Source organism: Sprattus sprattus (genome assembly GCF_963457725.1).
Source record: "Sprattus sprattus genome assembly, chromosome: 4".
Lineage (NCBI taxonomy): Eukaryota > Metazoa > Chordata > Actinopteri > Clupeiformes > Clupeidae > Sprattus > Sprattus sprattus.
Genome location: NC_137923.1, coordinates 11813088 through 11837099, shown reverse-complemented (window position 1 = coordinate 11837099; position 24012 = coordinate 11813088). Strand labels below are relative to the sequence as shown.

At 40.3% G+C, this 24012-nt stretch overlaps 1 protein-coding gene across 1 annotated transcript; it reads right to left on the bottom strand.

Annotated features, from left to right (window-relative positions):
• Nucleotides 1-647: 647 nt before the first annotated feature.
• LOC308364314 (vacuolar protein sorting-associated protein 4B) lies at nt 648-14638 on the bottom strand. The gene is made up of 11 exons (XM_080837413.1): nt 14452-14638; nt 13263-13374; nt 12882-13029; nt 12234-12295; nt 11517-11636; nt 11059-11215; nt 10256-10404; nt 9843-9924; nt 7121-7340; nt 6801-6941; nt 648-2363 (listed from the first exon to the last, which is right to left on the bottom strand). Exons 1-11 carry the CDS (start codon nt 14473-14475, stop codon nt 2262-2264), a joined length of 1317 nt encoding a protein of 438 aa, XP_080693539.1. The 5' UTR covers nt 14476-14638; the 3' UTR covers nt 648-2261.
• Between the last annotated feature and the right edge of the window lie 9374 nt (nt 14639-24012).

The window sequence follows — 24012 nt, the reverse complement described above, 5'->3', positions numbered from 1 at the left end:
ACAATGGCACAAACATTCATCTTGGATTTCTCACAAGTGTAAACAAAGTATGTGCAATAACATAAACAAGTCAAGATAAGTAATACTTTTCTCCATTAAAGAAATAAATATTTTACAATTGAAAACTAAATGAGATGTTTAATTAATTAATAAAGACCTTTGTCAGGTTTTTAATTGCACACACAACACCCTGGAACACACACGTGCATATATGGAGGCGACACAGGACACACACACACACGCAGGCAGGCCTGAGGTTGCGGTGAATAGAGGGAGATAGCCCACCTGAGCACTGAAGGTCTGGGGAGGACCTGCCCCCCAGAGCCAACAGCGCCCCATGCTGGAATCGAACCCATGACCTTCTTGCTGTGAGGAGCCAGTGCCAGCAGTGCAAGCACCTTTATATACCAGATATTAGTGCCCCAAGCCTGATGTCAGGATATCGCTGTGAGGCATGGGTGTATATGCTATGTTGTTGATCATTTTAACGGTTGAGGCTTTTCACTTAAACTAATACACATTACAATACATACTAAGCCTCAGCAGTTCAAACGTTTCACTTGAACGATAGAACTCCTTCCTCAATAGAATGACATGACGACATATCTCGCTAGAACAACACTTGAATGTTATACACTGAACACAGATTTGAAAAACCTGAAACAATTTTCAGTCTCATTTTTTATTTATTTACATGGTTATGATAAAAGCCAAGCAAAACAAAAACAAATCCTTAATGTTCTGTTGTGGAGGATCTTTTATTATTAAATAATAACACATATTACATGAATATTCTTATTTTACTCAAACACTACACCAATTCCTTTATAAAAGACCAAGCCACATCCACCTGCAGATCTACAATTTTAATAAAGCTTTACTTTTCTGGAAAAACCCCAACACCCTAAGTGCATAGGAGTACAGGTGTATACAATTGTTTATAGAGTAATGTTTTAAATGAAATACGCAAATACCTCTCTGCACTGCTCCATATATTTCTATGTCTACTGAACTGCACATTATGTAGGCAGGTATCCACGTTTAATGACTTAGAGACACAAAGAAACCAAAAGTAAATCATAAAAAACAAAACATACAGGAAACAGGGTTGTAAAGGCACATTGTGTGCTGTAGCCATGGGAAGGCCAGCAGCCAGCTAGTGAGAGGCCAGTTCCACTGCTCGTCCCAAAGCACATGATCAGTGATGGTGAAGGCCCGGAGGCAAGCTTCTCAGGGACTCTGGCACTCTCTAGATCAGCCCTGTATTCTCCAAAGCAGAAAGGCCTCAAATCACATACATGATGGTAGTCGTTTTTTCTTTTTCTTTTGCCAAATAAGAAAAGTGTGATACCTGAACAGAGCATGCCACTCTCTCGAAAACCTCCATGGGATTCTTTCCAGAAGTTGAAGTGGTCCTTTGCCATTAACCATGGATCCCTAAATGTTGATCCCAAATTTATTTTCTGTCAAAAACGCCAAAATGTCTTCACCTTCCGATTCTCATGTCATCCATCAAAATCTTTGCTGATCTTGTCTAAAATCCAGACCAAATAACTATATTACATCCCATGTAAACACAGAGGAGTTGTGAAATAGAGCACTAAAGGCCAAACGTAACTGCATGCAGGACAAAAAAAAAAGAAATCCTGTAATGAAGAGGTATGCCAAATAAAGGCAAATGACTGCACTTGTCTTCCAGTTCTGAACAATGGATTCAAGGCAAGTATCAGTGTTGAATATGTCTTGGACATGCACTACCATCAATCACTTAAACACCTGCCTCTTTAAAAGGTCAGTGCCAATGACGATCTTACTTCCAGCAATTATGCTAAAGTAAGAGAAAATTAATGTCAGTGTGATGTGAATAGTTTTTTTTCTTGCTGTTTAAGGCAATCCTAGTCTGACCATTATGAAAAAGGAACACAGAGTAGACATTCGCCACAGAAGATGAGCATTGGTACGTATGACTGGGCACTACCAGCTGCATGGAGGACAGTAGAAACAAATTGTTGTGGGCCTTGCGGTTTCTCCTAGTTCGAATCCCACACAGCACACAGGAAGGATTGCAGGGCTTATTAAAATTATACACAGTATAGTCTTATTCCCAAATGGCCTACAGAATGCATCACCCTATGGCCTTTATTAACAGGCAGGGCCCTGGGACACGTAGACCGGGTGAATAGTGAAGAGGAAGAGAGAGAGAGAGAGAGACTTTACAATCCTGATCTTTTTGCTTTGGTTTTTGGCAGAAACATCCCTCATTAACCCTCCTGGCCAAAGTCCTCTGTGAACTTCTTCAGCTTGTCCAGATCCTGCTCATTCACCGTGGGCTTCGTGCTTGACTGGGACCTCAGCATATCAGACTAGACAAGAGGAGACATTACAAAACCTTGTTGGACTTCACAGTATAGGACATCAGTGCCTTCACAGTATAGGACATCAGTGCATTCACAGTATAGGACATCAGTACCTTCACAGTATAGGACATCAGTGCCTTGCTTTGCAACAATAACCAGCACAGGTGTGGTCTGTTCAAAGTTTTTAACAGCAAACAAATGATAGAATGAAACAGGATTAGACACACACACACACACACACTCACTTACTCAAACACACACTCAAACACACACGCCCACACACTCACACACACACTCACTTACTTACTCAAACACACACACTCACTTACTTACTCAAACACACACTCAAACACACACGCCCACACACTCACACACACACTCACTTACTTACTCAAACACACACACTCACTTACTCAAACACACACGCTCCAGAGGTTCCGCTAGAGAAAAATGTTGCCGGTCAAAATGACCGGCAGAGTTTTCATTTGCCGGACATTTTAATGATAAGCCGGCCAAATATATATTTCTGCTTCTAAATTAGCCTATTGAAGAAAACTGACGGCATGCGTAGCTTAAATCATAACATAATCAGGTAGTTTAGAATGCAACATGTTTATTTGCCAAAGTTTACAATGGGGAAAAAAACATTAATGTCTGATGCGCGTCAATAAGTGGCCTTTAATCGCAACCTGCTGTGGCGTTAAATTGAGCGCCGCAACATGGTCATTGCTCTGACTATGTTCAATGAGAGTAGAGATTTTAAAATGATTCGATCCTCTTGTGAATCCGTTGCGTCGTCCTGCCTTTTTGCAGTGATAACAGAACATTTTAATGTGACTATCAATTACCTCGCACCAGAACTTGTTACTCCATATCGACATAAACGCCTGACATTTCAGCGCGCTCACGCGCGGGCATAGACAGAAATGAAACGCGTTCAGACGCATCACTGCAGGTATTACAGATTCATCCTTGTCAGACTGTTCACCCTCATCAGTTGCATTCGGCCTTTGAAAAAAGCTTTCAAGGCTAGTCTGCTTGGCCGTGTTTGATCCTTCTCACTCAGTTCGCTCCTTGTTTGAAACCGACGGTTTGCGATTTATTTAAAATGCAGCATATGCGTGTTGTTTAATAACTTTCTAACGGAAGATTAGCCTGTTCCTTTCAAACATAATAAGGGCAGTGCACGTTTGCTTTATAGGCCTAAATATTAGGATTGATGTCAAATTCAGATTGTGTTTGCGAGACGGGATTTTTAAGAAATTCCAATCAGACAATTTGACCGGTGAGCTCTAATATTTTCGGACAATTCATTTTTTTTACCGGCAATTACCGGACAACGGAAACGCTGACACGCTCACTTACTCAAACACACACGCTCACACATTCAAACACACACGCCCACTCTCTCTCACTCACTCACTCACACACTCACTCACACACACACACACACACACTTAATCAAACACACTCACAGGTACGCATTGCATTCTAACCCTTAACGGTCTAAAGGCCAACTCCCACTGGCGGTGACGTTAGGCGGCGAGTCATGGAATTCATCTGATATTCCGAGACATCCATTAACGGACTCTCAAGAAATTGAGCCGTGTTCTAAACTTTGGCGTCTTTGTGTGTCAGATGCTGCCAGTGAAACGTTATCCTGTTGGAAAGAACTACATTCTAAACTCAGGTGTTTTCTAAACTGTCAGAAGCTGCCGGTGAGCAATGGCCTTAATAATTTCAATAATTAATGGCATTAATAATTTCACATGATATGCCCCCTTATTAAGCAAATTAAAATTATATAAAGAAATACAAAATGGCGGTGGGGATATTGGAGTGGGCTATAGATTTGTGGATGGATGAGTACACTTGAACAGAATACGACCTAAGAAGAGGGTAGTAGGTTAAACATACTGTATTCATGCAACTGTGAAAATAAAAATGGGCGCCTTACAATATAGATTTTGCTTGCTCTTGGGGTCTTAAGAATTAGAGCCGAGTGTTATGTTGCCTCATGTTGCCATGTGTCTGGGCAAAAAAGGTGCACTTGAACACACCGCTAAAATTACAGCCAACAACCAACTAGCACGAACGTTGCTTGTGAGGGAGATAATAACTCTCCATACCAAAACCATAACCAAAGTTCTCTTTAAGTTGAAACTAGCTTTCTGGGGAAAAAATGGCTGTAAGTTAATAAACGGTTCCCCCATGCCAGTAATATTTGGGATTCCTCTATCGTATTGATCTTATCTTCTAGCCTGGTGACACCAGCCTACGTATTTCCGCCTGAATTGATTTCAAGCTCATACTCAGTCTGGCCCAACCCCATTGACAATCGTCTCCAGAACTCAAAATTTTGCAGGACCAATCAGCGAACAGTTCAGAGCTGTGACGCAAAACTCGCCTTGGAGGAAAAGACACGAAAAGCTATCGGGAAAGTTGTCTCAACTCTCGAGAACATCAGAAAATTAAAAGGAGAACAAGAGTATTTTCTTGTAAGTTTTATGATTGGAAAGGACGTCGTAGCTCTTCTCCCAACTGGCTTTGGGAAGAGTTTAATCTACAGAATGCTTACTAAACGTTGCTGATTGGTTAAGGGAACTCCAATGATTTTAAACCTCAAGATAAGCACCCGCCCATCTCGGAAACCAAAATGCATTGGGTTGGCCCAGACTGAAAGACGGAACGAAATGGAGTCACAGGCTGGTAATGGCCAGGCTACTTATCTTCCACCAGAAAAGAAAATGGTTGAATAGACATTGAATAGCCCATTAGGTACTTATTTAGCGTTTTATACCTGCTCCCTGACACACCAGTAGGGGTGCAACGGATCATCATTGATCGGTGATCCGTTCGGATCATCTATTTCGGTTCGGCACACGCATGATCCGCGGATTGATTTATGAAAAAAATAAATGACCATGCTGACCAAATAAAACAAAATATGAATTTCTTATGATTTTACACCAAGCGCCAAAAGCGGCACTAATGCGACGCAACGTTCCACACGGGTAAATTAAAACAGCGCACTGTAGTTTGCCATGTGTGGTGCTTGGAGAGAGGAGCTACGATTTAAATGTTTAGCTCGCTCCCTATCATTAATGGATCGCTGGGTTTTAAACTTAAGCTGGTAGTCTGCCTGTGCCTGTAGTGGTAACCATAGTGATGATATACAACTGTCTACCGGCTGAGCTGGTGATTTTTCTGCCACATGAAGGCAGAGAAGATTTTTTTCAAGAACCAAAAGATGGAAATATCCTATGCCTGTTGACTTTCCCAGATGTTATGTGAATACACAGACATCCCAAGTCTCTCTGAAGTTCCGGGAGTCTCCCGCATCTTGATAACGACTCCTTGATGCCCGCAAATTACTTAAAATCTCCCGGAATCTAGAGCGAGCGAGCCAGACCGCGCACACGAGACAGACGTGATCCAAACTGCGTTAGCATCTGTGTAGCGCGCTCACGACAGAGAGGGAGAGGGACCTAGAGACTGTGCGTGTGTGAGGCAGTGTGCGTGTGTGCCTCAGGAGCATCCTGATTTACCTGTTTCGGTAAGTCAACAAATGAATTTTCAGTGTGGGCCGGCTTTTATCTCTTCTCCCGACTGAATTAATCTATAATGAAATTAATCAGTTCAGTGTATCTAGGAACAGGGCACAGGGAGAGTGCCCCCCAAAAAGAAAATTTAAGACATTTTACAACAGACTATACAAAGGTGTACGTACCCCTGTCTTATAAAAGTAAACCACAATTACAGTCTTGCACACTGTACTATCTGTAACAGTGATTTCAGCATTGCCCATGGTGGGTTAAATGACTGTAAAAGACTTGTTGTTCATTTTGTATGGCCCTACCTCTCTTGCACTAATTCTTATAATGTTAAGTTATACATGTTTATATGTTTTTAAAGTAATATAAGTTTATAATCTTTAAATATCATTTGTTGCTGGTTTTTTATGTGCCCCCCTGGTTAAACCCTGGCCCCTCCTTGGCCCCCCTAGTAAAAATGGTTTAGAACCGCCACTGACTGTGGCACAAGAAAGCCATACAACAGTGGAAACACATCGAGCATGGCCACGCATTTACAGCGACATCACCCCGGTGTTTCACTGACAGGAGTGAAAACGAAAGCGGCTCAACAACCGCTCATCACCGCGGCATTTAAGCAGCCCCTTCCTCCACATGTTTATTTGTCTTGTCTATTTTTTTTTTTTTTTTTTGCTGATCCGAAAAATGATCCGATCCGTGACTCTGATCCGAGGAACGATCCGAACCGTGAGTTTTTTGATCCGTTGCACCCCTACACACCAGTAAGCAACAGAAAGAGGACCGTGCTGCATTCACATGCCAGCATAGCCATACGTAGTACAGGAGTATGGTGTGACATGTGGTTCACTATAGTCTTTTCATTTTTGTTAAGCAAAGAACATCTACTCACCATAGACACAAGAGGCTCCAGAAGCTTCTCTCCAGGCAAATCCATCCATGTCATCTCTACCGCTTGAGGGTCACCAGGGGAACATGGGGTCAGGAGGTCATCGACAAGCCTGTTGGGATCATCCCTCGAGGGCCCCCGTACCTTTGGACAGACAGGAATTTCACATGCCTGATAACTAATATTCTTTCCTTTAGGGGCAAATAAGACTTGTCTACACTGTACACACATAAGTATGCTCACATAAATATTTTACAGATTACAGGATAGCTGGCTTAGAGTCCTTCACACAGGCATTCAGTGTTCCACCCTCAGGTACCTACCCGTTTGAAGTGTGTGGCTGATTGCACCTTCCGCACTGGCTGCATGAGAGCATCTCGCACAATGACACTGATATCAGCACCCGAGTAGCCGTCTGTCTTCTTGCCCAGCGTGACGAAGTCTCCTTCGGTGAGGGTGTTGGCTGTGGTACCCAGATGCAGCTTGAACATAAAGGAGCGCGCATGCTCCTCAGGGAGGGGGATGTAGATTCGCTTCTCAAAGCTGAAAGTGCCAAAGGCAAAACATGATTTATGTTTTACAAAAACGCTAAAAACACACCAATATCAACAGTCTCGTGGTTATTGTTTCAAATGTGTGACATCAGCATTCTAAGAGAACAATTTCTCAAGGCATCCTTCAGACTAAAACGAAAATATAATGTTCTTTCAGGTCTGTACAGATATGGTTTAATTGCCTGTATTTTCCTGACTAACTGCACTGTACACAAACATCATCAGTGTTTTTTGTCATTTTACTTGTGTACTGACCACATCATTAGCGTAGTTTATTGAACATTACATCATTGTCACATTCAACTAAATGTGATGTAGTTGTGGTGCGAGTGCAACTAACTATTTGTATGAAGACGCATGAAGTAGATCCTTTAAATACTTGACAAAAAAAAAATCCTAAATCACATCATCCTCCATAAGTACAGACTTTTAAGTTGGGACAACCTGATCACATTTAAGAACTGCTGTTTAATGTTCAAAATCCAGTTTAACCTGGCCCCCCCCCACCAGCCTAGTCAAGTTTAGAACAGCAGCAACCAGTGCTACTCGGGGGGCAGCAAGAAGGGACTGTGATATTCCTTTTAAAAAATGTGTGTTTGGACAGTCGGTTTTCTCAGTTAGGTCAGCCCGGGAATGGAACCATCTCCCACAGAACATTAGAGAATCAACCTCATTCAACTGTTTTAAAAGAAATGTCAAGCATGGTTGATAAATAACCAAAAATGTGATAATTAGTGGGTAAGCAGTAGAACTTTTACATTGGGATTTATTTTATTTTATTTACCTTATTTTATTTTTGATTTGTCTGTTTTTGTTTATGTTTGATATATACGTTAATGCCTTTTTTTTAGATTGTATTGTCACTCTGGCAGGGGGACTGCCAATGGAAACTAGCGTTAAATTAGTGTTATAGTGTGGGAATGGGCATGCCTAACGTTTCATTCTAATCGTAACCATTCAAATAATGTGTTCAAGAAGGGCAGGGTTGTAATTCGTAAGGTACAAACAACAAATAGGTAGAAACCCTCTGGGTGCCTGTGCAACTTCATATTAGCATGAGTTGTTCACATGTTTACTTCAATTCATATTCGTATTTATATTACACATGCTAGCAACTACCAACTGTTAAGATAATTCCCTAAGCTAGAGATAGCTAGGATAGTTCATGAGACCATGTCTAACAGAGGGGTGCGTTCCATAGCATCCTTTTAAATACAGTTGGGTGGGAATACAGGACCCCCGTTACTTTAACATTATGGAAGACTGTGTGAATAAACTAAATAATTCTATCCCATGTTGTTTTTCCCTGATGCGTGGGATACTTATGTGAAAAAGGGAGAGAGAGACCCATTCAAACATCTGTGCATGTTACTAACTACCAGGCGGATAAAATGCATTCCCATGTATAGGTCACACCCGAATATTCACCGCTGTTAATAGTTGTGAATTGACTTAAGCTTGCAGTCTAACCCTAACCCTCTAATACAGAGTCCACATACACCCCAGCATGACTCATTCACAAGCTCCACTCCCACCTCGGAAAGAAACACCTATGCCGTCAGTCCTGAAGAAAAGCAGAAAAACCTGTTCTTCCTACCATCCTGCAACATCATCTGACAGCCTCTCGGAAAAACAAGTGTCAGGTCAGAGAGCATGAAGAAGTAAAGCTGCCGTGTACTTTAAGTCTGTTTTGGATAAGAGCGTAAGAGTGTAAACCACCTCAATCTTGAGCCTACTATTTACACCTTATCACGTTAATTTTCCGGCCGAGCTTTTGTCATTGTGAAAGAAGAAAGGTAACGCAGTCTTCAGAGTGTATGCAGGCTTATCAGCCAAGACAGCTCAATCAGTTGATGACTAATCAGGGACTGTTGATGTTGATGACTGTTTTGAGGGAAAGACCATAAAAAGCAACTAGCATTCAGGTTTATATCCCATTAGGAGTAGGGGCAGGACAATTCTGGGTTATCAGACAACACAGCATACAAGCACACAATTCTGCCTAAATCAGGGGTATCGGGGGGCTCTTTACAGATGAATAACACAGCATTATAGAGTTGTCCAGGACACAAAGACTACAAAAGAATAGCTTTACAGTGGAGTAATTACAATCGAGCCAGGACAGCTCGTCTGCTAAATATTTGGGGACTCCCTGTTCTCAGATGCAAATACATCCAAATGACTAGGTAAAGATAGCTGAGCTGTCGCCTTGATCTGAACCTGCCTGAGCTCTAAGGGGAACAGTGGCCACACTTCCTCAGTGCAACTAGAACGGCGGAGAGGGGAACAAAATGCCTTGAATACAGCTGGTGGTCAGACATCCATTGAAAAAACCTCTAAAAAAGGTCAGAGGTATGTGAACTAAGGGAGAACACTAACTCTTGTCTGTACATGGACAAATTGTGCAGACACCTTTCATATGACATCAACATATGACCATGGTGAAAAGCTTTTGTGGAAGAACATTTTGACTTGGATAAAGGGGTATTACCGTCTCCTGATGGCCGAGTCCAGTGTCCAGGGTATGTTGGTGGCCCCCAGGACCAGGATCCCGTCATTGTCATTCCCGACTCCTGCAGAAACATACAATCCCTTTTCAGCCAATCAGATGAAGACTGAAAACAGAACTAAAAACAAAACTATACACATGGGGGCGAATATGCTGACCCTGGCAATTGACCTCTATGGTATCACACAGAATACATACAAACATGTGAAATTAGGAAGACATATATGAAACACAACACAAAGACTAACCCACAAAGAGGAAAAAGGGCCCTGACACTTTACATGCATGTAAACTGATGTATAAAGACTCAGTTTGGGGTCTGACACACACACGCACGCACGCACACACACGCACGCACACGCACGCACACACACTCTAAAGTCCTTCATCCTCACCCTGCATCTGGACCAGGAACTCTGTCTTAATCCTACGAGCAGCCTCGCTCTCATTCTCACTTCTGGAGCCACACAGGGAGTCAATCTCATCGATGAAGATGATGGAGGGCTTGTGCTCCCGGGCCATACTGAACAGACTCTTCACCAACCTTTACACAGAAAGGGGGAACAATGAAAAAAGAAAAAACATTAAAACCCACCACGTGTGGAAACAACCTCAGAAACTATTTTGTTTCATAAAAAATCAGGGGAGAAAACAACAACAATTGACTGAAAGTGGCCATTATTGCCTGTCTTATCTGTTCGATTCATGCCGATATAGTCTAGATCACTGGCATTCCAGGAAGAGAGATACAGATAATCTTGTTCAAGTAGCTAAAGGTATTTCAGCACTACTGTATTTGAGTCTCCACTAGCTAGCTAACCGCAGGTGGACTATCACTTATGACGAGCCTCAAGAGCACTATAAAGCAGATAGCTTGTATAATTACTTAGAGAAGCAGACGGACAGGGCTAAAAAGGATTAATTAGGTTGGCTATTAACTGTTGTTATCGCTAAAAAGTCAAGCAAGCGTGGAATCACATACAATTTGGAGGAATAATTCATTCCAAGAGCAAGAGATCCTTGCTGAGCCTTTTCATTATTTGTCTACTTACTCACAGATTCTTACAAAATAATTTAAAGAGTTTCACACTTTTTAAGCAAATGTCAAGGGTAATTCTCAGAAACATCATAGCAGCAAAAGCGATGCTTTTAAAAACCAAAATGTGTTAGTGTGGACGTAGTCTTAGCAACCACTCACTTTTCACTCTCCCCCAGCCACTTGGACACCAGATCTGAAGAGGAGATGGAGAAGAAGGTGGAGTTGTTGGCCTCTGTGGCCACAGCCTTGGCCAGATAAGACTTTCCTGTGCCGGGGGGGCCAAAGAGAAGGATGCCCCTCCATGGAGTTCTTTTTCCTGAGAAGAAACCGAGGCACAACATCTTAAGTCACATGAAAAGCTTCTTCATATACCACATGGCCTTACATAAGCTAGCTAGATGATGCTACAGTCACTTAACAAATATGTCCATTGTAGTTCCATCACCAACATAACTACAATTTGTTTTTTGTATACATCCATGGTGTAATAAATCTGAAACTGAAACGACATGGTTAAAAACTATGAAGCCACAAATGAAATTATTCTAGATTACAAACTTTATTAAAAATAATTCCCACACTCATACCTGTCTATATTGACTTATTATTTATCTTACCTGTGAAGAGGTGTGGAAACTTGATTGGCAGAATGACTGCTTCCTTCAGTGCCTCTTTGGCACCCTCTAGTCCAGCCACGTCATTCCACTTCACGTTTGGTTTCTCCATGACAATGGCACCTGTGTGGGAAACCAAAATTCAGACTTAATTTGCCCTACTTTAACTCAGAAGATGTCTTGCCTGATGGCCTGTGCACACATATGTTATCTTAATCAACCACCGCTTGAATCCTGTATACTTTCACTTATACAGGGATCATACATTTAGTCAAAGGTGGAATCCTTTCTTCTCCACAACATATTTTATACCTTTATGACCATTCAGGCATGGCTGAACCTGGGGTAATTGCACTTATACTCACTTGTCTGATTTGTTAGAGTCCATAAGAAAAAGACAAGAGAAAAAATATACCTGACCCCAAAAGAATATTAGTGTGTTTTTTTTTTTTCGTTTTTAAAAAGCAAAAAAAGACAATGCAGTAGAAATTAGAATCAAGTATGTATTCAAGGATGCAACCTTTCCACCTCCATACATTTCAACAAAGTCAATGCAGGCTCTCCACCAAAAAACTGAAAAAGCCATGAAAGTCCTGTGGCTGATCTGTAGATATAGTAATCTAATGCAAATTCAAATTGATAGTTCAGAAATATATCACCAAGCTGTCATCAGCAAATGTACCAAGCTGTAAGTAAATATGAATGTATGCAAAAACTTACCCTGCAGTTGGTTTTGAAACTTCTTCTTCTCAGGGTCCTCACCACCTTCATCGCTGTCATTCCTATAACATTACCATAAAACACACTGAATACCCACATTGAGCTTAGTCATGGAACTTTCACTCTCACTGAGCCAGACCCTGACTTTGATGTTACATTTAATACCTTCAGAAGGCACTGGATTGATTTGGAAAGTCAAACCCGTGAAATACACCCCAAAATTGTGTCTCCACCACATTCCAGGGCTGTTGCCTTACATATAGTGTAACAAATGCCTGACTCTGCAATTTCAACTTTTTACAATAATAAAAACATTCTGATAAACAGAAATAACAAAACCACTGATTTATTCTGTGATTTTTTTTTCACATAAAAATAAGTATTATGTGAAAATTATTTAACAGTTTTGTTCTGGTCATGATATGATGGTAGACAACATGTCTATACATACATAATGAATGTATATATATATATAAAAGGAACCGTTTCAGTAGGAATGCATGAACTGTTATACTTAAATCAACAATAAATGCACTGATACACACTTAGAACCAAAGCACACACACACACAAACACACACACAAACACAAACACAAACACACACACACACACACACACACACACACACACACACACACACACACTCACCCTTTGTCATCAGACTGAGACTCTTTAACAGGCTTGGCTGGAGGTTTCTCTTTCTTTTTGAGATACTCTTTTAGTTTCTCTGCTCGGTCCAGGTACTCAGCGCACTTTGCCCGGATGCTCTGTTTGGCTTTATCTCCCTGAGCCTCATCTGACAAAAGGGATCATGAACACAATCAGAAGGCATGTACTTAATGGTAGCATGGTAGCCATCACAACATGAAATCAAAAGGAAGACCAAGGTTAGTTACAGATATGTTTCATTACATCAATAGCAACTGTCTCAAAGGACATTGAAATTTCTAGTACAGAGGGAAATTAGAACATTTTACACATGAGAATCAGGAAGCAATAAAGGAAACAAGAAGGTCCAGATGGACTTACATTTGACCACATGCAGGAAGTACTGAACTGCATGCTGGTACAGACGCAAGGCCTCCTCGTAGTTCTGGGCTTTGTCCTCCTGAGCTGCCTTGCTGGCAAGATCAATCGCTTTCTGGAAATAACAAGTTATGGCAAAGCATTACAAACTTTGGGTTAGTCCAGCTATTGTGTTCTGGAATGGATGGATCACTCAGTATAGTTGGTTCAGTTTTCACAAGACAGCACACCCTTCACCAACGTGTTTTCAAAAACCATTTTGTCTGAATCTTGAAATAACAAGCATAAATCTGCTCGGTTCTCATATGATTGCTAGAAAAAGCCTAAAATGAGAAAGGTACCTTAACTGATGCAAAAGCTCACCTATGGGTCAACAATAACAAATAATTTGCACTGGTGCACCACATTTTGCTATTTGAGGATTCGTTTTTATTAGTTAAATTCGTTTTTATTTGGCATTCTTGCAGTGTAGGTGTATTTATAGTGTTCATACATGACGAGAGAGATTTCTCTACTAATGTCATTACCTAGCTACCTGTGAGATTCAGTGCGTATGTCATACATTTCAACACAACTCTTCGTCGCCATAAGCAAACTCATTACAGACGTCTCGCAATGTTGATTAAGGCAATAATGTAAAGCTGAGGGTACATTGTCTGAAGATGTGTCATTCAGATTAACAGATGAACCACTGCACAAACAAACATCAATTGGAGAGCTAACACAATCTCGGCGTCAGAAGCAAATGTAAAATCGCTTTGCATCACTTCATAATCCTGAGTTCATGAGTAGTTGAAAACTTAACCGGTTACTTGTGGATTGACTGCCTAGCAGTTACCAAAGTCGCTTACCAAATGTCCTTTGCATTAGTTACAAATTAAGCCTGCTATCCTAGTGTTGTTGGCTATCAACAGCTAGCTACTCACATACACAGTACAGCTACGTGCTAGCACGTCAGCTATCGCCAGCTAACTGCCAACATAGCAGGTAACTATTGACGTTAGCTGGCTATACAGCGCAACAGACCTTTTGGGTGGAGCAAACACTTATATCACAAATAATTTAATTAGAGTAGATTTATAACAGTATTCAATAAGTTTAGTAGCTAGGTAGCTAAAGTAACTTTAGACGCCATCTCCCTAACTAACTAGCTAGCTAGCTAATAAGCTAGCTATGCTACCTTCCAACTTACCTGTAAATTATTGTTGGCAGCCATGACGGCTGATTACTGTTGAAAACGTACACTATTACAGTCAATATTAAGGCACTAGTTCATGAGATACTTTAACAAACGAATCCGTTCGAAGACATTGAAATCCAACTCAGGATGGGTGGTTTTAAGTTTCTTCTGAAATCGTTGGATAACAGTGAAGTGAAAACTTCCGCATTAAAATGTCGAATGTCACTTCCGCCTGCAATGCTCATGTGAGAGAAATTGTGGTGACGTCACGAACAACCCATACTACATTCTTTCAGTAATCTTTTAGAACAGGCGTTGTTCAAGTAATACATTATGGCCTATATAATTCTTGTCAACACACCGCACACACTCTCTCTCTGTATGCGTGTGTGTCCTACTACTCTGAAATAATTCACTTGCTGAATTACATAAACTAGCACACTTCTCTGTGGTGCTCTTAAAGTGTAGTTGCAGTGTTTATAAAGTTTATATAGTAGCACATGTCTACCTTGCCAATAGTGCAGTTCCCATCATCACAGAAAACAATATCAAAAAGACAACAATTGTCTTTACATAACAGAAGTTTAACAGGTAATCAGTTACTAAAGGAGTTCTTAGGGGGCGGGGGGGGGGGGGGGGGGGGGGGGGGGGGTGTAGCTACTAGATTACAACCACAAATCCCCCCTCTCTGGATATGAAAAGTAAAGACATCCATCCATCCAGTATATCCATTTCAAGGATACATTTGGGTTCCTCATTCCTGATAATTCTGTCTGCCTAATTTCATTAAATGCAATTCATACTGCCAACTTTGGATATTAAAATCATAATAACATATATAATGACATGATTGGATGATATTCAACACTATTTATGGTTAAGACCTTTTTGTTATCTAGATATTCCTGGATTTCTTCCACTCTGTCCAGATATTGTTTACACTTGTCTCTTATCTGTTGGTTGCCCTCTTTACCCTGTGGCTCACCTGAAGAAAGAGAAACACACACACAATCAGAGAGTCAGACAGACAGTGAGAGAAAGACTCATATTAAATATGAAAAATGCAGGTCCACATATCTAAAGGTGAGAATATTTGACAATTAAAGCCTGACTTACGTTTCACTACATGCAGTAAATATCGCACTGCATGCTGGTAAGACTTAATAGCCTCTTCATAGTTCCCTTCCTCATCCTCCTGGAAGGCCTTGTTTGCTACAGATATAGCTTTCTGAAATGAGAATTGTTTTAAGGAAAGATTAATACCAAACACTTACAAATCTATATTTAGTCATTAATAAAATGCTATTCATCACACCGTATTAGTGCCCCTCCAGTGACCAAAGGTAATAAATAAAACTCAGGGCCCAAAAGCATCCACGCATAGGTGGTTTTTACTATATTTGAAAAATAGATAAAATAAAAACCTTCTTATCAATATAGTCATAGAGAAATTGTTTGTGTGAATAATCCCAATTCGTATCTGAATCGATTTTTTTCCTTACCCCCTACTGTACACAGGAGTGTATACTTTGTGCAACCTATCTAGAGGTTAAGCTATTAAGAATATATAATTATTATTATTTTATGTATAAATTGCAGCAAATGCTTTGTTCAATGAATTATACAAACTCAGTATGAAAGTGTATGACGTAAAGGCATAATCTAATAACATGACAAATGGATACTGGAATATAAACAAAACTAGACATACTGCATAGCAGTGTGCAATATGACTACTGCATACCGTGAGATAATCCATTAGAATTAAGTGAAACTAAGAAATGAAAAAGTACTGAAAAATGAATAAATATATATATACACACATATAAACATACGTGTCATTTAACCCTTACTGACCCATTCAATGTCCAGTGTTTATGGGATCTTTTGACAAAATAAATACATAAATAAAAGTAATTTACATATATGATGTAATATCATATTTCATACATAGCATAGCAATTACAGCAATGTATTGATAACAAAGAAAACACTTTAAAGACATTTATTGAGTTTTTGTTTAGCTTTTTTAATGTTTTAAAACCTTAACCTTTGGAAACTGCACTCATGCCCCTCAAGAAAGAAAATATAGCCTATGTTGCAGGAAAATACCACAGGTACCTAAAATGGGTACAAATTCAAACACTGTCTGATCTATGTTAAAATTGAAGAAACTTGTAATAATGACCAACAGCGATTGTTGTGACACTTTTATTTTGCTTCAGCATCATACAAATATGACCCAATAATAAACTCAGAACTAAATAAATACTAAAACAAACAATGTGTGGGTTCCTCCTTTTTTCTCCCTGCAGATGATGCAGACACTTGGCTTACAGTTTATTTGACAGTTGGTGCTAGGGCTTCCTTGGTGTTTGTGTTGTCATCCCTTTATATGTGGTTCTGCACATAAGAAGGGGGTTTCCTGATGCTGGAGGGCAGTACTTCAGGCTCAGACATATCCTGTGAAGTGAAAAAGGTATTTTTTATATATTTCTTTGTTTCTGAAGTATTGTTTAAAATAAATATTTCTTTGTGAAACTTCGCTGTCTTTACTGGTTTGATCGTGTGTACTCCCTTTTTGGCGTTTAGTAAATTATAGTGATGATGTAAAGCTATACCATATGCTCAGTAAACTGCTATAGCAGCTTTCTAAATACTGCATTACCTGTGTTGTTACAACTGCCTTTAAGTTAGAACAGCCTGTTGCATTTTGATCCTCAAATATTGAAGTTAGCCATTGTTCATGATTTGACACCTTCACAAATCAACACCAGTCTCCAAAAAACTGTTACCCACATGGGTGCTGCAAATGACAGGCTGACATGGTAGAACTCACAGTAAGGGGGCAGTTGGTTGATGGCTAAGAAGGTCCCTCTTCTGCGTGGCTCGACAATACAAACCCTGGTGCACACAAGACAGGTCTCGAACCGGCTGTACTCTGAAATACCAATGTGCAAATAGGCCGCAAGGTGAAGCACGAAAAGTGCTTTAGAAAATGAATCCCGTTCCACTCACTGGCATCTACACAATCTTTAGCTTATAAAAAAGAACGAGTCGTGGTTAGTTACCAAAAAAAAGTTCGTCGCTGATTTTCCAGTCGATTGTCTATATGGCTTTGTTTTATGCAGAACTAGAGACTTCAGAGCGTAATAAGATTTTTGTCGGGAGCCGTGCCACGGTTCGACACGTGATCATGCTACACCAATGAGAAGGCTGCTTTTTGACAACAGAATGGAAAAATGGCGGCTCCCGTGCGGTTAGAAACATCGTTAAAGATTTGAACACTTGAACATCCTCAAAATTGGGCTAAATTAATTCTAATTAGTGCTGTATACATAGCCGCGTCCAAGAAGAACAATGAGGCAAATATACGATAATGTTATTTTTATGTTAAGTCATTTAGATCAAGTTTGACATACATGGGCATACACATTACTGACGATCTTACATGGACTGTGAACACCCAGCACACCGAAGAAATCAAGGCAAAGACTGTACTTCCTACGTCAGCTAAGGTGATCTTAACTATGAGAAATCATAGGCTTAGATGATACACAAACAATTCCATGCAACATTGTAAGAAGTCATCACAGAAATACAATAATCATCCCAACTTTAGAAATCCAGGGAGGGGGTTGACTTTTCCTCATTGATCTGGAGCACTCACACCTAATTGTAAGCCCTGTCAGACCCTCGTTTGTAATTGTGATTAACATTAAATAAGGGTTAAATACATTATATCAGTAAGACACAGCACAAAATACAGTAGTAATAAGGATAAGTGCAACGGCCCAGTGGTTGAGAAACACTACACTAGGACATCAAGTCTGAAATGCCATCAGCGGTTGCACAGTGAAGAAAAGCCATGTAAATGCTTGAATTCTGAAGTTTGAAGTTTGCCCTTCTCAAATGCATATGTTGATACTCATGCCAATGTGGAAAAACTTCTAAACAAGCTGGGTCTTTAAAACATCACCTGATAGTACATGGCAGGGAAGGTCCACATAAATGTGCCTGACCTTTTATATGTTTACAATATTTAAAGGCATTTTCACTGGCATTTTCATATGCAAAAACATACTATGTGGGAAAACATTTACAAGGTCTTCAACTCTGTTTGTGTGTGTGTGTGTGTGGAAGAGAAGACTGGAGAGAAGCCTCGTGAAGGTGCCCAGTGTGTGCACACTCACACTCACACACATCCTCATATAGGCTGTAAGGTGAACCCTGTTTCCGTTTCAACCCGCTACACTGTCTGGCATATACAGATGTGGCAGTCATTGCTGTAAGTGTGCAGACAGATTTGCCATGCACTTTATATGTTTTTTTACAGGGACTGGCAACAGGACATGTATCATTGACATTACCAAGGTGTCATCAGCTCTTGGAACCAGTGTGTTTTCAGCCTTGATCGGAATTCAAACATTTTCTGGGTGTGACTCCACAAGTGCCTTTAATGGCAAAGGAGAAAAAAAAGACATTTTCTGTTGCATGTGAGAAAGATGAGTACCTAAAGGCTTTTAAAAGTTTAGGTACTAACTTAAACTTGGAGCAGTCAACATTTGCATTTCTTTGCCAGTATGTATGCCACTTATATGATCAGTCGGCAGCTGATAATGTAAATAAAGCTAGGTTCAAGGCTTTCTGTATGACATCATCAGCCTTGCCAGAATTATCCATTCCCCCTACCACTGATGCCCTCCATCAGCACTGCAAAAGGGCAAACTACCAGGCTGCAATAATGAGGTCCTGTCTCAAACATAATATAAGTGCTCCATCACCTGCTGGATATGGTTGGCAAATAGAGAATGGGAACTTGCATGTCACCTGGATGACTAGAAATCCGGCCCCTGACAGTGTTTTGCATGTGATACACTGTGGCTGCAAAGGTGCCTGTGAGACAGACAGATGTTTTTCTGCAGGATTGTGTTGCATAGTTGACCTATGTCGTTGCTGTAGGAACTGGAAGATAACTGTCCTGACACTGACACTAACAGTGAGGACTGAGTGTCCCTAATCTGTTATTTCTTATTCAGTTTTGTACAGTTTTATATATCATATTTCATGTTTCATAAAGAGTGTTTTTATGGTTCATTAGTGTTGTTTTCATTTGTGGAAGAATGAATGAATGAATGAACAAACAGATGGTCATTGGTATTTACAATTACTGCCTTTTATTGATACATGGAGGTTTATTTGTCACATACATAAAAATACTAGGCTACTGTTTTTTCTGTGCGAGTGTGAAGAAAGAAAGATCAAGAAATATTTTTCATAAATAGCAAGAGGGAGTTTAAAGAGCAGTGTGTGAAAAAAGGTGTAATTGATGTTTTATAGTCATTGTGTGTGTTCAGGATAAGGAATGCTTGAGGAAAGAAGCTCCTCCTCAGTCTCTCTGTTCTGGTCTTGTAGCAGCAGAGACGTTTGCCTGACCTCAGTGTTTTGAAAAGTCCATGGTCAGGATGTTGGGAATCCTTTACAATACCTTGGGCGCTGGTAGGTAGGTCTTTTCTTGTAGGTCTCCTGCAGAATATGGAGAGATGCTCTGATGATTCGGTGCTGCAGTCACAGGCTGTACAGTTCCCATACCAAGTGATGCTGTCAGGACACACAGCTGATGGTGCTGAACTTCCTCAGCTGATGTAGGAAGTACAGTCTTTGCCTTGATTTCTTCGGTGTGCTGGGTGTTCACAGTCCATGTAAGATCGTCAGTAATGTGTATGCACATGTATGTCAAACTTGATCTAAATGACTTAACATAAAAATAACATTATCGTATATTTGCCTCATTGTTATTCTTGGACGCGGCTATCTATACAGCACTAATTAGAATTAATTTAGCCCACTTTTGAGGATGTTCGGATGTTTTAACGATGTTTCTAACCACACGGGAGCCGCCATTTTTCCATTCTGTTGACAAATGCAGCCTTCTCATTGGTGTAGCATGATCACGTGTCGAACCGTGGCACGGCTCCCGACAAAAATCTTATTACGCTCTGAAGTCTCTAGTTCTGCATGAAACAAAGCCATATAGACAATCGACTGGAAAATCAGCGACGAACTTTTTTTTGGTAACTAACCACGACTCGTTCTTTTTTATAAGCTAAAGATTGTGTAGATGCCAGTGAGTGGAACGGGCTGAAACGAAAACCGTGTTCACCTTACGGCCTAAAAGTCATACTTCAGTTCTCAATCTAAACAGATTTTCACACATTGATTAGAGGTCTCATCAAATGATAATCATTATAACTTATACTTAAGCTAGAAGGAGAAAGACAGCTATAGTCTGGATATCTTTAAGCAACTGAACTATCGCTAATTAGCTTCTGCGTTATGTCTTCTAATAATAAATTAGACATTTGCCTGACAATGGGATTGAGAAACATGCACAAATTATAATATTTATATGACAACACAGGACTTCTTTGAATGGCAGGACAATGCAATTTATCTCTGTGTAGATAAACTAGTTTGTCATACTGTTTAATTATTTAGAGTTTGCTAATAACTAATGTACTAGCTAACCTACTTGCTACAAGGCAAGCTAAAGTTTTTGGCTAGATCATTCTGGAAGTTTTAAGTTCAGATTCAATCGTTAAAAAGTGGATTAAATCACACAGCATGGATAGCTACTTACATGTTTCAGATGGGGTTGTGATGGCAATAAAGTTAGAACTGCCCCACTGTTCAGTATCAAACGCTGAGCAAAGCCTGTTCGATATTGTCCCAGGTTTGAGAAACTGTTCTGAGTGAAATGTGCAGAGCACACTAACAACTTTGAATGAATGGTGTTCGAGATCGATCAAGATAAACACGACCATTGACAGTTCAGTCCTTTGGATAGGGTATGAAAAGTTGTGACATCTCCTTCGCCTGGAACAGTACATTTCTGCACATGATGTGCCATTTTCGTTGTTGATGCTCAGTTGTCCTGTTTACAATACATGTGGAACTGCTAAAGCTGTGCAGATCCATATTGCCTGGGCTAGAAAGTGGGTTGGAGGTTCAGATTGGGGGCATTAATATTAATGAGAAACCACAGTTACGACACAGTGGGGGTTTGTTGGAAATGGCCCGTTTTACCACCCTCTAGGGTTGGGCGAAATGATGGTATATACCAGGGGTGGGCAATTCAATTTCCCAAGGGGCCACATGAGATAGTGGAACTGTTTTGGAGGGCCGGACCAATAGGCGGAGCTCAATTCTGCTCAATATACATTTAATCTCTTTATTAAACACATTAAATTGTATGGTTTTGATAAGCTGCTACTAGTAAGAGTAGATGTTACATTAAGACTATGAAAATGTGGTGCAGGCATAGTTAAAACACCAACATTATTTAATCAACATTCACAAAACGATTTTGAAAATGAGAATGTTTTTTTCAGTATTAATAATATACAAAAAAAGTAAAACGTTTCATGTTCATGGAGAGAAATCAAGTCTGTGTTGGGCTTGAACAAGTGCACTGAAGTCAGGTTGAATGTCTGAGGTGGATATGCGAAGGACAGCTGACAGGTGATCGTCAGTAAGAGAGGATCTGTACCTGGATTTGTTAAATTGAATCAATGAGAATGTTTGTTCACATATGTAGGTAGATTCGCCAGGTGAGGGGCACATTTATCAAATGCCTCTTTTTTCTCAGGGCATATAAGCGCTGCAGAGTCCACCAAACACTCTTTGATAAACTCCCCATCAGATAATGGCTTACTGTTTTTAGCGATTTTGTGGGTTATCACAAAGCTGGTTTTGACCGCTCCAAACCTTGGTGAAGCTTGGTAAAAAAAAGTCCTTGTTGATTTTGCAGCTTAACAAACCTTCAAAAATGTGCCTTCTAAAATGTTTTCTTACGGACTTCGGAAGACCAACGTCAGAAAAGATCTGATTCATGAAAGCCTAAAAATGGGTTCTTAGTGTTCTCAGCTGTGCTCCCCAGAATGAGGATTCTTAAATCAAACACACGTTCTCATGCACCTGGATTTCGACAGACTCCACAGGCAACGCAAAAGCAACTTGAGACTGATTATAATCATGTCAAAGTGGAAGGCGAGCACCAGTCGAGTTAACTTAGACCTAACTTCGACGGTGCAGAGGTGCAGATACTGTTGCAGAATGTAGATGTGTCCATTCTGTTCCACTGTGGCTATATCCACGCGATTGAGTATAGTGCTTTTTTTTCACTTACATTTCACAGAGCTGCGTGCATCTTCTTTTTTTGAGAAATTGCATTTAGGAAAACTCTGGGCGATTTACGACTGCTATTTAGCGTTCTGAACTTCTGGTCTAAGTTCAGGAGGAATCCCAGATGAGAAAACTTTCATGAATGCCAAATTTGTCCCAAAAACCGTGTAAGTGGAGTTCAGAAGAATGGTCTTCCTAACTTCTTCTTAACTGCGTTCGAGAATGAGGCCCATTATGCCTGATTGATGTTCGCAAACGTCATCCCCATGGTGATAGCCTGGCGTTGTGCACTTCTTAGCGCATGTGCACTAAAAGTGAGTGCCTACTTTAGATTAATTTACCTCTGTGAAATGGCATTTTCACAGATGAAATCAGTGACTGGAGCCAGCTTACTGACAGACACCTCACAGACTTCCTCAGACTGGCTATCTGTGCTTATGAGCCAAACTACAAGGCACTCACACTGACTTGAGTCACATGAGAAATGTGTCAGTGTTGTGTGTACTTCAGTTGATAAATAAAACAGTTAATATCTAGCCTGCTCATTGCAAATGTGTTTTTTCTTTTTCATATTGTGTGCGGTTAACAAATATTTTCCTTTTTATGTTGTACTGAAATTAAGTCATTTAGTGTGTTCTTGGTCACATCAATTTGAAAGCTTGACCAAAGTGTTTAATTTAATTCAATTACAATTAAGCCAAATAAAAAGTTTAGTTGTAAGTACAGTCTGGAGTCTGGACAGTCTTTTTCCCTCAACACCTCAATAGGTAGATCTTGCCTGTCACCAAGGCAGAGGTCGGTGATCTTTGGCCTTAAAAGGTTGGTGACCACTGGTCTAGATCATTGATGAACCAATGTGAGGCAATAGCCATAATAATCTCACTTATAGCCACATCTATTGACCAAAAATGCCACACACACCCACCATAAACAGTAACAAAATACACCCAAATGCACAAAAGGCAAGTAGCTTGCAAAATAAACATCCGTATACATGTGTAATCGTAATCCTGCCACCGCCATAGAGGTCCTGAGCAGAATCAGTGCAGAGTGCAATGTGGCTGAATTACAATGCAATGTATTACACTAGTTATTGACATTAAAGGTTCAGTGTGTAGTTCTAGTGGTGAGGTTGCTGAATTGCAACCAGCTGAATACTCATCCCTTTACAAGCGAGAACCTACGGTGGCTGTCAAATGACATAATAACGCATAGCGCATGTGCTGTTCCATAGAGTTTTTACAGTAGCCCAGAACAGCAAACCAAAACACTGGCTTGAGATGGCTTTTCGCGTTACGGCATAACACACACTGTACCTTTAACGATCACGAGGACATAATTAAATGCCCCAAAAAACTTAAATTTCAAATAACTAGCGGTGCCTTCATA